The sequence below is a fragment of the Trichosurus vulpecula genome, chromosome 2 (genome assembly GCF_011100635.1).
Source record: "Trichosurus vulpecula isolate mTriVul1 chromosome 2, mTriVul1.pri, whole genome shotgun sequence".
NCBI classification, from domain to species: Eukaryota; Metazoa; Chordata; class Mammalia; order Diprotodontia; family Phalangeridae; genus Trichosurus; species Trichosurus vulpecula.
In genome coordinates, this window is record NC_050574.1 from 330,764,758 (window position 1) to 330,784,627 (window position 19,870).

At 41.2% G+C, this 19,870-nt stretch overlaps 1 protein-coding gene across 1 annotated transcript in view; it reads left to right on the forward strand.

Annotated features, from left to right (window-relative positions):
- Window positions 1-19,870, forward strand: part of ITGB5 (integrin subunit beta 5) — a 192,264-nt gene that overhangs the window by 99,439 nt on the left and 72,955 nt on the right. The window contains exons 6-9 of the mRNA XM_036745271.1: window positions 468-629; window positions 1,266-1,361; window positions 3,729-3,818; window positions 19,217-19,351. Coding sequence (XP_036601166.1) covers window positions 468-629; window positions 1,266-1,361; window positions 3,729-3,818; window positions 19,217-19,351 — 483 coding nt within the window. The remainder of the gene's footprint in view (window positions 1-467; window positions 630-1,265; window positions 1,362-3,728; window positions 3,819-19,216; window positions 19,352-19,870) is intronic.

The window sequence follows — 19,870 nt, forward strand, 5'->3', positions numbered from 1 at the left end:
GTCATAAGGAAGACTAAGATACTCAGTTCAATGACCATAATTGGCCAGATAATCAGTTCAGTCACAAGAATCAACAGCAACCAATGAAGTCATGTTGGGTAAATACAGTAAGTAATTTAGACAAATGCATTTCAGGGAAGGAAGTCAGAGTCAGGAATACTTTTAGTGGTTTGAAAAATGTGTGGAATACACAGAGAAAACTCACAGGCCAACCTGGACAAGGGCTTCCCTGGGGACTTGTCCATGTTCGTGCAAGCTTCCCCTGACCAGGATGTTTCTCTGCCAAATCTCTTTGGAATGCGTCCCAGTGTTCTTACAAATGGGCTACTGGTGGACGTGCCAAGTCATTCACCTTCGATTCATTCTAGAGGCCTTGAAGGTGAGGGACCTTGGCTAATGACCGAGGAATTGCCTTGAGAAGGACTCGGGTAGGCTCAGGAATTTTCATTTGTCTTTTCTTCCTGCAGGAGAAGATTGGTTGGCGGAAGGAAGCTCTGCACTTGTTGGTGTTCACGTCAGATGACGTTCCACACATTGCCCTGGATGGCAAACTGGGAGGCCTGGTGCAGCCACATGATGGACAATGCCATCTGAATGAGGACAATGAATATACTGCATCCAAGCAGATGGTAAGGGGGCCACAATAGTTGGAGGTTTCTTCTTGATCCAGTGTCTTGTCCTCTTTTTTCATGGCCGAAACAATGATGGGAATAGCCTAATTGTCCATTGGATCCTGCCTCTAGGCCTCAACTTAGGCTTCCATTCCAAACTCTCCAGGCGCTTGGACTTCCGTATACCCTCATCCTTTATATATCCTTTATTTCCGTTTGTTAAATTAAAATATTTCTTGCTTAGACTCCTGTAGACAGAAAGGAATCTTGTACCATCTAGTTGAGTTCCCTGGTAAGCTGTTGTATACTTTAAAAGGAGGGTCATTAAGCCCAGAGAAGAAGCCTGTGTGGGAAAGTTAAAGAGAGGCAAATTTTGGTTCATTATATGGGAAAACAAAACAATTTTCTTTGCCACTTTGAGAGTTTTTGCTTTGAGTCCACTGACTCTCATAGACTGTAGGTAGAGTGGGGTTGTTCTTTTGAAGAGTTTCCTGGGTGTCCTCCTTCCTGTTTGATAAGATGTGGGTGGTGACTGTGAAATTTACCCTGTAAAGAAGGTCTCCTCCATCGTGAGGACTAAAATGCTAAGTGGACACCAGAAACCAGTTCTGTGACCTCTGGAAAGTCTCAGCTCCTTCTTGGTCTTGTTCCTAGGACTATCCATCACTTGCTCTTCTTGGAGAGAAACTGGCAGAGAACAACATTCACCTGATGTTCGCTGTCACAAAGAACCATTACATGCTATACAAGGTAAAGGGGTAAAGGACCTGTGCTCCCTGACATTGGGAGGTAATTCTGATTTGAAGGGGAAAGAGAGATTATATTTGTGAAAATGGGGGGGGGGTGGATTAGTTAGCAGCATTGAGTATTTAGTGTGGAAAGTCCTATCTTATAGACTAGGGGAGATTGAGAGGAAGGAGGAACCTTGTGCTTACCCTGGAACACATGCTCTAATGGGAAATCATCGTAAGAAGAATACAGTCTATCCCAGAGGAGTAATCTGATGCTCTGAGAGGAGGTCCTGTAGCTAGTAACTTAAAGTGATGTAGAAGTGTGAGCTGCTATTTTGGAGTGATTGAAGTAACTTTAGGAAGCCACTGGGGAAGACAGGGCAGGATGTAAAGTAGGAATTCAAAAAGGAGCTTTCCATGGTGAGGAAGGATGTCTATATATTTAGCTCTGTGTGAGGTAATCTAGAGAAAGATTTTTTTTTTGTTCAATGTCTTTCCTTATAACACATGAACCTCTGAGGTAAGATTGCCCTCTGACAACACCTGCTCTCTCTTCTCCTCCTCCTCTAACCCTTCTTCTCCATTCATACTTCCTTCTCTTTCCAGGTGGAAGGTAGAAACCTGTTATTACTTAGACAGCATGTGCTCATTTAAACAAACAAAAATCAAGTTGGCTCTGAAGCCTTACATTCTTTAACCTGAAAGGTTATGAGAACTTCTCCAGGGAACCTGTGCTCCCAGGCAACCAGAGAACAGCAGCTTGTTGCATCTTCTTCCTCCTCTTAACCCTTTAATGTCTGTACCACTTCCTTTTACCAGGGGGCCTAGAAGCCCAGAAAGATGCCTTTTGCCTAAATGTATTTTTCTGCTGCTTTTAATAGTCTATAGTCAAAACTGAAATAATTTAATTATCTTTGGTAAAATACCACTCAACTTTTTCCTGAGGTTCTCACCTCTTCCCACCCTATTTTGCTCTAAGAAGTTTCTAAAAGATGAAAAAATGGCACGAGTATTCTTTTTTTCTTCTCACTCTACTTAATCTTCTATGGGTTTTTTTGTATATGTGGGAGAAGAAATATTTCTTTCCTTTACATATCCATATGGTGCCCTAAGATACCATCATATTCTTTTTTTCCTGGCCTGCCAAAAATAAGATCCTAAAATGGTGGTGTGGCTTAATGCCTAGAGTCTTTACCTCTGAGTCAGGGAGGTCTGGGTTCAAGTCCCACCTCTGATAATTAAAAGCTGTATATATAAGCAAGTCACATAATCTTTTGGTGTCCTTGAGAAACTTTCTAAGATTTGAAGGTACCCGCATTGGTAGAGAGAGCTTTCTCTCCTGGTGTTCCCTATATTAATGAAATCATGGGTCTAGTTTAACCAAACAAAGCATGGTATCCATGCAAATAATTTTCCTTTCCTGCCCACTCCTTCATAACTTTAGTTAATACGACTGGCTTAATTTTCTCTCCTTTCTGATCAATGGGTCTTTAACACCGAATGGCATCTTTGCCAAGCAGAGTTTGGCAGTTTATTCCTTCAGCACTCTTTCCCCCAAAGGTTCCAGGTCCTATTTTCTCTTCTGAACATCTTGAACAAGAAGAGTTTAAAAAACACTATTCAAGGTGGTTTTTCCATAAACTGTTTCATTTAACTACTTCTACATTAGTCCAGGAAATGAGGAGAAAGCGATATGTAGCCCCTGAATTCTGAATGCTTCTTTACTTCGATGCTACCTTAGATATTGGTACATAAATCAGTAAGAGGAAGAAGGCGTGTCTTTCAGATTTCATCCAGCATTTCATCTAGGCTTTTACTCAGTGGTACCAGAGTTCTTTTGGGGAATAGTATTTGTTGATTTGTTTGAATTGTCCCTGAAAAGAGAACCATTGCCATTTAAGGCTCTTGGAAAAGTTTCCATTTGGATTTTGAACAAAGAGTCAGAGGAATGTGTTCTGATAAACCTTAACTGTGTTTAGATGTAGCAGGCAGTATTGTAGGAAGATGTTGGCAGGGAAAATGGCAGTCACTAAGGAAGTGGTTCCAAAGAGTCATGTGTCTTAAAGAGATCATCCTAGACCTCCCTCAAATAATCCCAGGAATAATGTTGTCCTCCTTTATTTCTATGAGAGACCCACAGAGAAAGAGATACCACCATCTCCCTTCAGTAAATCAGCTCCCCCACCACCACCCCACTTCAGTAACTCCACTCTCCTGCCCTCGTTTTTATTGTTAGAAAGTACTTGTTGTCTAGAGACATCGAGGATGGGCAGAGGCAAGTACTGTTGGAATTTCTTCAATTCATTGTATTTCAATGATTATTCTTTTGCGCAAGTGGAAGTGGAAGAAAAAAACCCCCTTAATTATTTTTTTTTCCTTGTTAAAGAATTTTACAGCATTAATACCTGGAACCACTGTGGAGATTCTACACGCTGACTCCAGAAATATCATCCAGCTGATTGTTAACGCATACAATGTAAGTCCTTCATTCTCCTTTTTCCTCCTTCTCCTTTCTCTTTTAACATTCTTTTTATGCTGAATTTAATGAATACCAAAACAGAAAGATTTTCCAGACATAAAGTAGAACAGGAATAAAGGGACTACATGTGAAACCAGGAATCTGTTATTATATGCAGCTTGTTTTTTGGAAAAAGTGTATAATAAATTCAACATGTTACTTTCAAAGTCATTCTACTGGTCTGTATTTCCCTCTAAATTTCCCTCTGTTCTTTTCTGTGCATGTAAAATACTTCAGTGACCCTTTCCCTGCCAGTAACATTGTTACTAGCTTTCCTCCACCCCACCCCATTCCCAGTGAAAAAAGAAAAACACACTCCTTGTAACTAGGGAAATGGGTCTATAATTAAGTTAGGTAACAGATTCTCCAGATGTTTCTCTTCTCTCATCCTATTTATTTCTGCCTCTTGTGTAGTGGAAAGAACAGTGGACTGGGAATCATGAGCTCTGGATTAAAATTCTGGCACTGACACTTAACTTGGCGACCATAGGCAAGTCACAGCCTTGCTGGACCTCATCTATAAAATGGGATAATAGTACTTTCATTACCAATAGAGTTCAGTGAGTAGTCTAGGTCTAGAGCTAGAAGGGACCTTAGATAGAGTCCATTTCATTCTCATTTTACAGAGATGAAAACTGAAGCCCAGGGAAGTTAAGCAACTTGGCCACAGTCATAAAGATAGTAAGTGTCAAGAGACAGGATTTGAACCCAGGGCTTCTGACTTTAGAACCAGTGCTCTTTCCACAGTTGTTGAAAATATAAACCTAATAATGAAATAAATGAGTTGTTGTATTCTAATCCATTGTGAAGAAGTCTGCTTTGGAGTGCCTCAACTGTCAGTGGATAAAGTTCTGGGCCTGGAGTCAGCAAGACCTGAGTTCAAATCCAGCCTCCAATGTATCTTAATTGTGTGACCCTAGGCAAGTCTCTTAACCTCAGTCAGACTCAGTTTCCTCAACTGTGAAATGAAAGTAATGATAGCTTCTACCTCCCAGGGTTGTGAGGATCAATTGAGAGAATATTTGTAAACACTTAGCATGGTGCCTGGCGCGTGGTAGGCACTTAATAAATACTTGTTTCCTTCCTGAATTTTTAGGGACAATCTTTTCTCCTGTTCTTTCTGGAATCTTGATTAGCATGCCCGTTGTAGCTGGGAGTGTCCCTGGGGCACTGGGGTGATTACCGTGGCTCAGACAGGACATCTTGACTGAGGAGTTTTGCCTGTTCAAGCCTGCCACTCATCTCTGAGAAGAGGAGAGAAATTCTTGTGACTTCTCACAGTAGTGAGGGGAGAAAAGAAACCATTTGGCTAGAAGTGTGTTTCCTGACCTTTCTCTTACCCCGAGCATGTGTGACAGCTGTTGCTTCCAGGTATGCCTCACTGCCCCTATTAAGTGACCCAGAGTCAAGGAGGCTGAAACAGGGAGAGAGGGAATAACAATACAGCAGGTTTGTGACAGTAATCGAGAGAAACTCCCCAGGAGTCCTTCCGTCCTGCCAGGGCTTGGGGAAGGGGGTCCGTATTCACGACTGTGTGGTAATTAAATCCTTTTATTTATTTCTCCTTTACAAATAGTTTATTATGAACCTAATTATAGACATCAACAAAATTGAACTTCTGTTTGAAATGTTAAAAATTATCTCAACATATAAATAACCATCACCATTTATCAATCGCTCCCTTTCCATATTTCTTTCCAATCTTTCTATAACAAAATCTTTTTAAATGGGGCTTGAGAAGGTTTTTTGAACTTTAGTTTTGTAGCATATATTATATGGCAGTTCTTGGCTTAAGTCTAATTTTTGTATAAGAGCATAAAGCTCCATGGAAATTTAGTGTTTATCTAGTCTAATTCCCTCAATTTTCAGATGAGGAAACTGAGGCACAAAGGGAAATGGCTTGCTCAAGGTCACATAGGTAATAAGAAACAGAGTCAGGATTCAAATCCAGAACTTTTAGTTCCAAAATCAGTGGGCTTTTGTCTAACTACACTAGGAAACAAATACTCTCTCACATTCTATTTCATAAACCCCTGTGAATGACTGACTTAGAAAAGTAGTTGTCTTGCCTGCCTTCTCAACAAGTCAGGGAGGGGAGGAAAAGTGGTAGAGAATATGGAACTTGAATTTTAAAAAAAAGAATGTTAAAATTTGTTTTTATATGTAATTGGGAAAAATAAATTATCTAATTTAAATTTTCAAAAATTAATTGCCCCCCCCCCTTTTCTTGGAGGGGGGAAGGCAGGGCAATTGGGGTTAAGTGACTTGCCCAAGGAGTATGTGTGTTATGTGTCAAGTGTCTGAGGCCAAATTTGAACTCAAGTCCTCCTGACTCCAGGGCCAGGGCTCTATTCACTGTGCCACCTAGCTGCCCCAGTTGCCACCCCCCCCCCCCTTTTTTAAAGGGATTAACCAGTTGGATTAAAATTCTGGCTCTGACACTTAACTAGGCAGCCATAGGCAAGTCACAGCCTTGCTGGACCTCATCTGTAAAATGAGACAATAATACTTCCATTACCAATAGAGTTCAGTGAGTAGTGTAGGTCAAGAGCAAGAAGTGCTTGCCCCCATCTCAGGTGACGTGACTTAGCAATAAATTTGGGGCTCCTATTCCTCCCCCCACACTCCTTTGAGAGCCTGCTCAGCCCTGTTGTTCAGGATGCAGCAGGAAGGAAGGGAACAATCTGTTTCGGGAACCCTGAGTTGTAACTCAAACTATGTTTTCCCATAGAAGCAATGTCGTACATGCTGTTTAGGGATAGCTCAGGCACGTTGTGTGATGAGTAGAGTTCTTTGTGGGCTAGCATGGGAACCAAACTACCACATGGGATGTTACTATAGGATTAAAATGGGTGGTTAGTGCTGGTTGTCCTTCATTCTCAAAGAAGACTGACATGACATCATCATGTTGGAGTCCAGGTATGGAGTGCCCAGTTGTGGCTGATCAGACCAGGACGAGCTAGCTCGGAAGGCTCTACCGCAGGTTGGGCACAAACAGTCCACATGAACATTTGGAGAGGAGATGTCTCTAAATTTGCCCATCATGCCAGAGGATGTTAGTGCATCTCTCTAGCCAGAGCCCTCAAATACAGGTTTGGCCTCATACAGTTATGGAGTCTGTCTGCCCCTCTCCCTCCCACCTTTTACATCGGAGGGAACTTCAGTGATGGTGTGACTAACCATTGAGTTAGGTGGGCCTGGGATGTTCGAGAAATCCATTTCTATAAAACAAATCATCTTGCAGAGTTGTAGTGAGGAGCTGTATCAGCAAAATTTTTAAGCCTGGGTTAAGTAGGGAAATTTCTAGCTGTGTCCTTGGGGAGAGGCTCTGACCATTTCACTTCCTGGTGGAGCTCTAGCACTGTTTCTCCTGCAGTTCATAGGATCATAGATATGAGGATGGAAAGGATCTTCAAGGTCATCTAGGCCAACCCTCTCATTTTACAGTTCAGGAGTTTTGACTTGCCTAAGGTCATTTGCTTAGTATGTGTCAGAGCTGGATTTTGAACCCAGGTTCTCTGACTCTAAATCCAGTACACTTTCCATCAGATTGTGAGCTCCTTGAGGGCAGAGACCAGTTTTGCCTTTCTTTGTATCCCCGGTGCTTAGCAGAGTGCCTGACCCATACATAGTAGGTGCTTAATAAATGCTTGTTGACCAACTCCATGCTTATTTGACTTCTTATCTGCCGAGAAAGAGGACCAAAACAATAAAAGGCCAGGAAAGAAAGGTCCACCCACAGAGTACAATTAAACCAAGAAGTGATCATAACCAGAACTTGAACAGTGGTAGGATAGGTCAGACCAGTGAAGACTGGTATTTTGTCCAGTCAAGGTTGCATGATGGCTGGAGTTCTGAACAGGGGAAGGTCAAGGGTCTTTGTATTATCTGGAAATTCCAGTTTCTTCTTTGTGAAATTCCCTCCTAAAGAATTCCAAGGGTACTATGAGGCTTAAACGCAAAGGAGATGATTTGTTGTTGTAATTGAATTGTGTCCAAATCTTGGTGACCCCCTTTGGGGTTTTATTGGCAAAGATATTGGAGTTGTTTGACATCTTCTCCAGCTCATTTTATAGATGAGGAACTGAGGCAAACAGAATTAAGTGACTTGCCCAGGGTCACACAGACAGAAAATATCTGAGGCCAGATTTCAACTCAGGAAGATAAGTCTTCCTGACCCCAAGGCCCAGAGCTCTATCCATTGTACCACCTAGGTGCCTAAGGAGATGGTTAAATGAAAAAGGAAAAAGACTTGTATAAAAATATTCATACCAGCTCTTTTTATAGTGAAAAAGAACTGGAAACTAAGGGAGTGCCTGTTAATTGAGCAATGGCTGAGCAAAGTAGGGTGCCTGAATGTAATGGAAGACCATTATACCCCAAGAAATGACAAAAGAGATAGTTCCAGAAAAACCTGGGAAAGACATGTATGAACTGATGGAGAGTAGTAAAGTATACAGAACAGGAGAATGATTATACAATAACAACATTGAACAATCAACTCTGAAAGATTTAAGAATGCTGGCCAAATGGTAGGGCAGAAACTGGGCATAGACCAATATCTTACACCATATACCAAAATAAAGTCAAAATGGGTTCATGATTTAGGAATAAAGGCTGATACTATAAGCAATTTGGGAGAGCAAGGAATAGCTTACCTATTGGATTTATGGAAAAGAAAACAATTCATGACACAACAAAAGATAGAGAGTATTACAAAATGCAAAATAGATAATTTTAATTATGTTAAATTGAAATGTTTTTGTATAAAAAAAGCCAGTGCAACAAAGATTAGGAGGGAAGCTGAAAATTGGGAGAAAATCTTTACAACTAGTGTCTCTGATAAAGGCCTCATCTCTAAAATATACAGGGAACTGAGCCAAATTTATAAGAATGAAAGTCATTCCCCAATTGAGAAATGGTCAAAGGATATGAACAGGCAGCTTTCAGAGGAAGAAATTAAAGATATTTATAGACATATGAAAAAAATGCTTAAAATCACTACTGATTAGAGAAATGCAAATCAAAACAACTCTTAGGTACCACATCTCTCCTGTCAGATTGGCTAAAATGACAAAACAGGAAAATGATATGCTGGAGAGGATATGGGAAAATCGGAACATTGTTACATTGGTGGAGTTGTGAACTGATGCAGCCTTTCTGGAGAGCAATTTGGAACTATGCCCAAAGGGCTATAAAAATGTTCATACCCTTTGACCCAGCAATACCACTTCTAGGGTTGTATTCCAAAGAGATCACACAAAAATGTTCATAGCGGCAATTTTTGTAGTAGCAAAGAACTGGAAATCAAGGGGATGCCCATCAATTGGGGAATGGCTGAACAAGTTGTGGTATATGAAGGTAATGGAATACTACTGTGCTATAAGAAATGGGGACGATACGGACTTCATAATAACCTGGAAAAACCTACACGATATAATGCAGAGCGAGCAGAACAGAACCAGGAGAACATTACACACAACTACAGATATATTGATTCTGTGAGGACTAACCCTGATAGACTTTGCTCTTCTCAGCAACACAAGGTACAAAGACAACTCCAAAGGACTCACGATGGAGAATGCTATCTACATCCAGAGAAAGAACTATGGAGTCTGAATGCAGATTGAGGCACACTTTATGCTCACCTTTTTTTTCCTTTTTTTTTTCTCTTTTGTTTTTGGGGGTTTTTTTTGATTCTGTTTCTTCTTCTTTCTCATGATTCATTCCATTGGTCATAATTCTTCTTTACAACTTGACTATGGTGTAAACAAGGTCAATGTGAAGTTATAGGTAGAAGATATATCGGATTCCATGCCATCTTGGGGAGGGAGGCGGGGTAGGAGGGAAGAAAATTTGGAACTCAGAATTATGTAGAACCGAGTGTTGTAAACTAAAAATAAAAAATCTCAAAAAAAAGAATGCTGGCCAATACAATGACCAACCGCAACTGCAGAGAATCCATGATAGAGTAGGCTGCCCACCTTCTGACAGAGAGGTGATGAACTCAAAATATAGAATGACACATTTATTTTTGAATGTGGGGATTTGTTTTGCATGACTAGGTATATTTGTTACGAGTATTTTCTTTTTCTTTCAAATAGGTGGGTGGGGAACAAATGCTTTTTAATGGAGGAAAATAAGATAATTTTTTTAAAAGTTTCTGGGAGGGATAGTTAGAGGAGATCTGTGTCCTGCTATTGGGCTTCTAATTCTCTGCGGAGATGCATGATTAGTATAGCCATCAAAACTCTTCTGCAGACTGGACAGACCCATAATTATAATTAGCAAGGTTAGGAGGAAAATATGAAGTATTCTTTTGAAGCACTAATAGCTCTGATTTGACATGTTCAACATGTACATTCATGAGCAGGAAGCTGGTTCTTCGTACGCAATAGTGATGTTTCTCAGCTGTCAGCAGCAGGGTCTGTTTTCTGTAGGAGTGATATTGCATGCTCACCCTTTACCCAGGGCCAATGACACAGACTCGCTGACTGGGTTTAGAGGTATAGTCTGGGGGTGTGGAGGTAATCAGACTGCAATGGAGTTCCAACACAAATCCTTGGCTTCATTAACAGCTGAGTCAGCCAGCCACAGGCATCTATAGTGAGGTAATACTTCCATTTATGAGGACAAGACTGACCCTTGTTTTTCAGGATTTGGAGGATTTTTTACCCTTAATTTTTTAATGATGCTTTTGTATGTTAAGGCATATTCATTTATGAACATATCCTACTTCTTCCCGTACTCAGCAAGCTATCCCTTGTAACAAAAATTTTAAATGGATTTTTTTTAAAAAACCTCAATGTGTTAGCAAAGCAAACACACTGACTCTGTTTGACAGTATATGCAACATTTCACACTCATAGTCTCTCAACCCTGTACTGAAGGGAGGAAGATGTATTTTTTTTTCTTCTCTGGAGCCAAACTTGGAAGACTGACCTTTGGAAAGTCTTTCCCATGAACCTTTGAACTTTCCATTATAGCCTTAGGCTTTAAATAGGAAGTGGTTTTCTATATTGCAAAACAGATATAGATATTTCTAAGTTTCCCTTCCTACCATCCTTCTTTCCTTCCCCACATCTCTGTCGGTCTCCCTCTTTCCCTCCGTCTATCTCTCTCTCCATCTATTTGTCTCCATCTCTTTCCTTCCATCTGCCTATCTGCCTCTCCATCTATTTGTGTGTTTGCCTCTCTGGTATTCTGAAGTAGCACAAGCAACAGTCTGACTGTTTTGAATTACAAACACTGGTCTGATGCACAGACTTGAATCTCTGAAACCAAGTGGAGCCTCTGCCTTAATGCCCTTCTCTGTAGGAAGAGGGAGAATTTGGGACACAAAACTGAAGTCCTTGCCAAGAATGGCCTATCTTTCCTTGGGCTCTGGAGAGCACTCAACTCGTACCTCTCTTGTGTAGTTTTGTATAATTTTGTACCATATTTAGTGTATTGGTATCACAGTTTGGTGTCACTTACTATATACTGTTAGCCAGGGACTATCTTTCCCGCAGTAGCTAGGCTAGAGCCCTATATTGAATTAAATTGAAAATTTGAATAATAGAATGCAGTAAAAATAAACCAAAAGAAAAAAACCCTAGGAGAGCCACAGGATCTCTGAAAGTAGCTCCATTGAGCTCATCTTCCAAACCAAAAATGCCAGCAACAGCCATTAGTCATAGCAACCAGAAAAATGTTGCTTTCCGTGCCCTCAGAGATTTCTCTGGCTCTGCTATGTGAAAATTGATTGGGGTGTGTGGCCCAGTAGAAAATTCCTGGGTCCAAAATGGAAATCACTGTTTCTTCCCTTTAAATCTATCCTTTTCCGTACTTCCCTATTTCTGTTGACATCCTTCATTGTCTGAGATAGCGACCTCTGAATGATTCTAGATTTTTTGCTCCCCTTTACCATCAACAGCCAATAAATTGCCAGGTCTATTTCACCTCCATAACATCTCAGACCTATCTCCTTCTCTCCACTCACTTGGCTATCAAACTAGTTGGGTGGCCTCATTATCAAGCAATTGGGCTATTACAGGGGCCATACATGGTTCCCCACCCCCCTGGACTTTTACAATAGCCTCCTCATTGGCCTTTCTATTTCTGCTCTCTCTCCTCTCAACCCTTTCTCCACATGGTTGTCAAACTAATCTTTCCAAGGTATGGGTTTGACCATAGCACTACCCTATTTACCTTCACCGTTGTCCCTCCCTCAACCCCCACCCCCACCGAGATAAATGAAACTCCTAAATGTGGCACTTTACGTCTCCCACAGGTTGGCTGTCCAGACAGCTTTTATATTACTCCTGTATGTGAAAGAGGCTGTGTGTAACCCACTCACAATTTGGAGTTAGCTCACACTATCTATTAGCAGTGGCTTGGAGGACTGTAGGAATTCAGCGGCAGTTTTGATGAATATTAAATGCAGAAATGTGAAGTTTCAGAATGCTCGGAGTGATATTCTCTGTGTGCAAGGCTGTATCCTGTTACTCTAATGCAGCGTTCTATCTCTATTTCTGTAAGCTATCTCCTATACCTAGAACATACTCTCTCTTCACCTCTGCCTCTTAAAATCATTAGCATCCTTTATGGCTCAGGCCAAATGCCACTTCCTTTGCAAAATCTTTTCTGGTAACCCCCCCACCCATTACTAGTGCTCTGATGCTCCTCATATCATATTTGCATGTTATGTAAATGTTGTATTCCACAAGAAGGTAAGCAACTTGAGGCTAGGCACGATCTTGTTCTGGGTTTTGTATTCTCATAGTCCAGTACAGTGTCTTTAATTAATGTTTGCCACTGAATCAAATCTCTCATTTTTATCGATGAGGAAATTGAGCCTGAGAGAGATTACATGATTTTCTCATGGTCACATATCTAGTAAGTGTCTCAGGTACTCGAGTTCACTGATTCCAAGCCCAGAGCTCGATCCATTATTCCACCTCACTGCCTTCCCCCTTTGGAATTAGCAATGTATTCTTCCATTGAAAAATGAGAGGCCATAGTATTCGATTTAATAGTGCTATAGTTCAGCTGTATTATGGGTGAGCGGGCTTCCATGGGCCAGCTGGCATCCCAGCTACTATTTTATTTCTTTGGGAAGTTGAGTTCCAAACAACTGACTTACAGATGAACTCGTCTATGCAAGGCAGTCATGAGTTGAGGATGGCTTACACATTATCTATTAACAGTGGCTTGGCAGATTTCAGGAATTTGGTAGGAATTCAGTGGCAGTTTTGATGAATGATATTAAACGCAATAACGTGAAAGTGCAAAATGCTCGGCGTGAAGTTCTGAGTGTGTAAATGTTTGTGCTCAATATATGTAGATTTATAGCCAGCAAGATTGTCTTGTTTGATACCCTCGTTTTAAAAATGAAGAAAATAAGATTCATCGTGGTTAAGTGACGTATTTAAGCTCCCATGGGTAACAAGTAAAAGAGCTAGGATTTGAACATAGGTCCTCTCTTGCCAAATCCTGTCCTCTTACCCTTACACTAGGCTGCCTCTTTTTTTGCTCCTGATCTCCCTAAAAGGGAAATCCTGATGCTGAATGTACCCTTGTACCTTTCCAGGTGGCATAGCAGCATCATGTATATGTGTGTGTGTGTGTATATATGTATACATGCGTGTTTGTATTCTGAAGTTCAGCTAGTTGCAGAAGTATATAGTACTCCGAAAGCGACAGTGTGGTAACGTGGAGGGAGAGCGAGCCTAGAGTCAGAGGACCTGAGATCAAATCTAGTCTTTCTTCTTAGCGGCCATGGGGCCTAGGCCTAATCTCCTTACCTCAGTGGCCTCACTTTCCTCCCTTGTAAAATGAGAGAATTGAGCCAGACACTCTGAAATTCCTTCTACCTCTAACATTTCTGTTACTCTGCTCTTTCCTTACTCTTCCGCTGGTTGTTCCCTTCCACCCCAGGCTAAAATGGTTGTACTCTGAGCCGGACTGTTTATATTCGTGTGTTCCCTTAATGCCTAGGAAGCTTTGCAGTGCATTTCATAGTGACTTACACATGCATGACTAAGTATGGGTGTAGTCTCTTACCTCTGCTTGGTTGCTGGAAAGTGATTTATTGAGATACTTTAAAAACATTTTTGTTGGAGTAAATGTAATGGAGAAAATGGCTGTGGCCTTTGGCTGGGTTGTGGGGAGAGGGAAAAGGATGTATTTGGAGTTTGTTTTGGCAGACTCCGAGCCTCTCCTCTTTCATGAAGGGCAAAATCTTTAATTCAGTACTTTGATTTACATATATAATTTTTCTTACAGTGTGACCTGTCCTTTAAACTCAGTATTGTGAAACTCTTCAGTGTATTTACTAGTGGCAACAGTGAACGTCTTTTCTCTGGAGCTAAGCTACAGGACACGTGAATGCACAGACAGATAGACATAAATATAGCTATGTAAGGCAACGAATGGAATTCAGAAAAGGAAGGCATTGTTTAATGAAACATCACTGGATTTTTCCCTTAAGATGAGAGGATTAGACAAGTAGTTGAATAACCAGGGTAATGTTGAAGACCATGTTATATTTTAGCCCAAGTGAATGTTTTTTTGTCCTGTTGTCATTACCATGAAGTTTATTTCCGCCCACCCTCATGGTTGGTCTGGCTCTGGACAGCTACAGATGTGTCCTAAACTGACCCGCTACTTAGCAGCCTTTAAACTTATGACATCTTGACCATCACTTCCTCCAAGCCCCATGATGAATGAGACCTTTTGGATGGGCATTTCTTTTAGGTATTAGCCTGGTAGGAGTCACTTGAATAGCAAACTGGAGTTTGTCCTTGGAGCTAATAACGCTGTGGAGGCTAAGCAGTTTCAGAGCGACTGGAACTAGGAGGTTTGGGGAAAAAAAACAGCTGGTCTGAATTGTATGTTCAGTTTCTGCCACAGGAATATCACTTCCAGTAAGAAACTCAGGGATCTCTAATGCAGAATAAGCTTTCTGTAAGTGATTGGGGAGATAGAGGGAGAACCTGCTGCTCTCTGGTCCTCTGCCTCCCCACCATGAGGCTAGCGATGTAATTCAGAGCAATACCAAGGTCCAGAAGCTCCATTCTGACCTCCATAAGTTCGACAGGCAGATAGAGAGCTGTCCTTGAACTTAGGAAGACCTAGGTTCAAGTCTTGTCTCTGGCACATACTGACTGTGGGATTCTGGGGAGGTCGCCTAATCTCTCAGTGTCCTGCGGAACTCTCTTAAGAGGACAAGTTGCATAAAAGGTGTCAATCTGCATTGGGAGCTCCCTATACCATTGAAAACACAGCTTTGGTTTTCCCCAAAATTTCGAACCTCAGAAAAGTTTTCTTGGGCTTTTGGGTTAGAGGGAGTCTGAATACCCCACCTTTTTCTCCTCTCCAAGCCTCAAGTTGAATTTAATGGTAAAGAATCTGTTTCTGTTCAAAATTTCTGCATTTTTCACATCAGGTTTTGTATAATCAGAATCTTGAGGGCGGTCTAGGAGAATTGTCCCTGACCTAGCTCACATCCTAAGTCAGTGGCCAAGAGCAGATTCAGTTTTTTACCCTCTGTCTTACTCAGCAAGATAAGCTTCAATTCTGGGTACAATATGAAATTTTTATAAAAGATGCATTGTTAATGATGGCATTAAACTACTTTTATTATAAAAATAATTGTTGCAATAATAACAATATCTAGTCCTTCTATATACTTTTATATATGTTATCTTCTATATACTTTTATATACGTTATCTCACTTGAACTCTTAAGCATGCCTGCCCTCTATAATAAAGTTGTTGCTTAGGTAGAACTGACATTTAGCTTTATAAATCCTTACTGAGTGGGGACTTGATCTTTGACTTCTTTGGTATCCCACCCCCTCCCTTCCCCACTCCCCTCCCCCCTCACCCCCACAGCTCCTCATATAGTGCTGTCCAACCATTAGGGAGTTCAACAAACATTTATTACCATAACTTGACCATGGCTCTATCTCTTCGGCCATATGATCTTATCCTATCAGTTCTAATCCTGGGTCTGCCACTAACTAACTATATGACCTTATCTCTCTTGGTCTCCATAATATTTTTTTTTGACCCTTTCTGGAAAATGAGGAAAGTAAACCCACTAAGCTCTTATTTATGGTCCCCTCTAGCTCTGATGTCCTATGATGCTAAGAAGCATTTTCTTGGTTAGAAAGGAATGCTAAAAGTTTGAGAATAGTCCTTTTGTCTTCAAGTTTCCTTGTGCTGTGGGATATACAAGTCACTTAACCATGTTTGCCTCAGTTTCCTCATCTGTAAAATGAGCTAGAGAAGGAAATATCAAACCACTCCAGTATCTTTGCCAAGAAAACCCAAAATGGGGTCACAAAGTCAAAATAGACTGAAAATGACTGCACAACCAACCAGGATATGTATGCTCCTGCTAGTCTCCCCATGACAGAGTGATTTTGGAGCTGAGACTGAAATATGTCTGAAAGGAAATGATGGAGAAAGGACTGTTAAAATGAGGAGCAGCTACAAGTGGGAAAGTCAGCGGCACCTGCTGTGAAGGCTTATGCTTCCTCCTTATGTCCTTATGTTCCGACCTGTCATTCTGTAATCCACAGGACTACAGCCTTCACGTGCCTGTTTTCCTGGATGACCTCTTTTTTCTCCAATTTAATTTCAACATCCCTTTCCCTTCTACATCAGTGTCAGTCAGCAAGCATTTTTAAGCACTTATTAGATGCCAGGCACTATCCTAAGTTCTAGGGATACAAAGAAAAGCAAAAAACAGTCCCTTACCTTCAAGTAGCTTATATTCCAATGGAGGAGACAACATGAGTATAATTAGTTATTTACAAAATGAAGAAAGAATAGATGAAATATATCCTTAGAAGGGAAGGGTCTAGCAGCTGAACAGACTTGGAAAGGTCACCTGAAAGTAGAACTTGAGGAAAGCTAAGGATTCTAAGAGAATCTGTATGTCTATCCCTGGTCATCTAGCTACCTCACAATGTCAGTTACTATAATACTCACTACCATTGTACACATTTTAAAAACATGTTTTATTTTTATCTCAACCTTTAAAAAAAAGACCAATCTCTGTGGTTCCCCAATCCACAACCCACAGGATCACAGAATTGTTGAGTTAACTCACCCTACTCCAACCTCTGGGTGTCTGGAACAAAAGGTCATTTTTGTTGGTAAGTGGTGTCTGATTTTTTGTGACCCCATTTGGGATTTTCTTGGCAAAGATACTGGAGCAGTTTGCCATTTCCTTCTCCAGACGAGGAATTGAGGCAAACAGGGTTAAGTGACTTGCCCAGGGTTACATAGCTAGGAAGTGTCTGAGGCTAGATTTAAATTCAGAAAGGTGAGTTCCTAACTCCAGACTCAGCACTCTATCCACTGTGCATCCCAACTATGTCAAAAGGTCATTGAATCATAGATTTTAAAACTTGAAATGACCCCGATGAAAACTTGCTTAAAATCAATAGAGAAAAAAAGAGAAATGCAAATTAAAATAACTGAGCTTTTATCTTATACCATGCAAATGAACAAAGGTGACAGAAAACAACAATGATGGAATTGGGTGAGTAGGAAGACAGGACCACCAGTTAAGTGTTGCCAATGCTCTGTGTGGGTCCAGTCTTTGGGGATATCAGTTGGGAATGATGAGGGCAAGAACAGTGACAGCATCATCTATACTGTTTGTTCTGGCCATCCCTCTACTGAAGTTATATCTCAAGGAAGTAAAAAATGGCAACAGAAAATGCAATATGCATCCACATATTCCTAGCAGTAAACTATATGGTGTCAAATAACAGAGTAGGATTTAAGTTTGGATCCTTGGACCCTGGAACCAGGGTTTTTGCTGCTCTACCACACTGAATCATAAGATCCAGTGTATTTATCAAAAAATGACATATGGTACTATTTCAAGTGATAGTAGATTAATCTTTAAGGCTTTATTTTCCAATTATATTTAATGCACAATATTGTAAGCTACTTGAGAGCTGGGGTGATATGTCTCTCATCTCTGTTGAGGAATCTAGAACAAAATTTCACATTCATGATGGTGTGGAACTTATATCCCCACTGAGGCCATTCCACCATCCTCCCTGGTACTTGGGAGTGGGCCACCTAGACTACGTTGCCATGTCTACCAGCCTCACCTTTTCATTCTAGTTGGGTGGATACTTTCAGCCCAGGTTGCTGAAGAGGGATTGCAAGTCTAAGTTGCTGGTCTCTTTCCATGGAATATGGGTTTTGGGGTTGGAGGGAGCTACATAATCCTTGAGCCTTGGAAGAACATGATGCATTTCAATTCAATGAAGCATATATTGAGCATATATTATGTTCAAGGAGCCCTCTTTTGCAGAGAGGGAGATACAAAGGTGATTATAGGAGATTATAGTTAAATGAAGAAGAGTACAAGTACACAAGGGGCAGCTAGATGGCACAGTGGATAGAGCACCAGGCCTCGAGTCAGGAAGACTCATCTTCCTGAGTTCAAATCCAGCCTTAGATACTTACTAGTTGTGTGACCCTGGACAAGTCACTTAACCCTGTTTGCCTTGATTTCCTTATCTTTAAAATGAGCTGGAGAAGGAAACAGCAAACTGCTCCAGTATCTTTGCCAAGAAAACCCCAAACGGTATCACAAAGAGTCAGATACAACTGAAATGTTACACAAATACACAAACTTAATGCGGAGCAGGAGGTATAAGTATCATGAGAAGTAAAAGAAGGAGGAGTCTTAGGCTCATAGATCCAGAACTTGAAATGCCTTGAGAGGTCATCTAGTCCAACCCCTGCTTTTTTTCCAGGTGAGGAAACTAAGACATAGTGAGATTAAGTGACTTGCTTAAGGCCATATGGCCAGTGAGCATCAGAAGTAAGCTATGACTCCAGAGGCGGGTTCTTTCCATTGTACCACCACACTGACTTTGTAAGCAGAATCCCTTCTGGCTGGGTGATGAGGGAAGCCTTCGTGGAAAAGGTACTATCTCAGCTGGGTCTGGAGGGCTGTAATTTTTGTTGTTCAGTCGTTTTTCAGTTGCGTCTGACTCTCCATGACCCCACTTGGGGTTCTCCTGGCAGAGATACAGGAGTGGTTTGCCATTTCTTTCTCCAGCTCATTTTACAGATGAGGAAACAGAGGCCAATAGTTACCCAGGGTCACATAGCTGGTAAGTGTCGGGCGCCAGATTTGAACTCATGAAGATGAATCTTCCTGACTTCAGGCCTGGCACTCTATCCATTGGGCCACTTAGCTGCTGCAGGTAGAATTTAGCCTTGTCAAAATGCTGGGAAAAGACATAGCAGGAATAAGGAATGTAAAAGTGAAATAGTTTCATTTGTTCCTTCTGCTAACCTGGTTGTGTTTCATTTTCCATCTTCCTTTTCAGAGCATCAGGTCCAAAGTGGAGCTGTCCGTCTGGGATAATCCTGAGGATCTTGGCCTCACCTTCACAGCCACCTGCCAAGATGGTTTGTCCTATCCAGGTCAGAGAAAATGTGGAGACCTAAAAATTGGTGACACAGTAAGTTCTATTCCCTGGCCCATTAGAATAACCATTGACCATCATTCTGTAATCTTCTGGTCTCTTTTCTAATTTGTATAAGTCCCTTTATGAATTTGTATCCTGTCTTCCAATTTAATATCTTCTGGAACTTCCTGAACACTGTCCCTAGGGGTGGGGAACCTGGGGCCTTAAGGCTACATGTGGCCTTCTGGGTCCTTGGATGTGGCTTTTTGACTGAGTCCATTCCTTTTATTAAGGTGATTTGTTCTATGAAGTTTGGATTCAGTCAAAGGGCCACACTTGAAGACCTAGAGAGCCACGTGTGGCCTCAAGGCCACAAGTTCCCCACCCCTGGTCTATACTATTTTATGCTATGTAATATAGTGCTATAATACAGGTGAAGGTGATGAGGGTCTGAATGTGACTGTGTGGTGGTAAGATGACGTAAGTGAGAGCTGTTTTGGAGGCAGAAATAATGGGATTTGGCCAGTGAAATCAAGTCGGCAGGCATCAGTTGTCAGGCACTGTGCTAAGCTC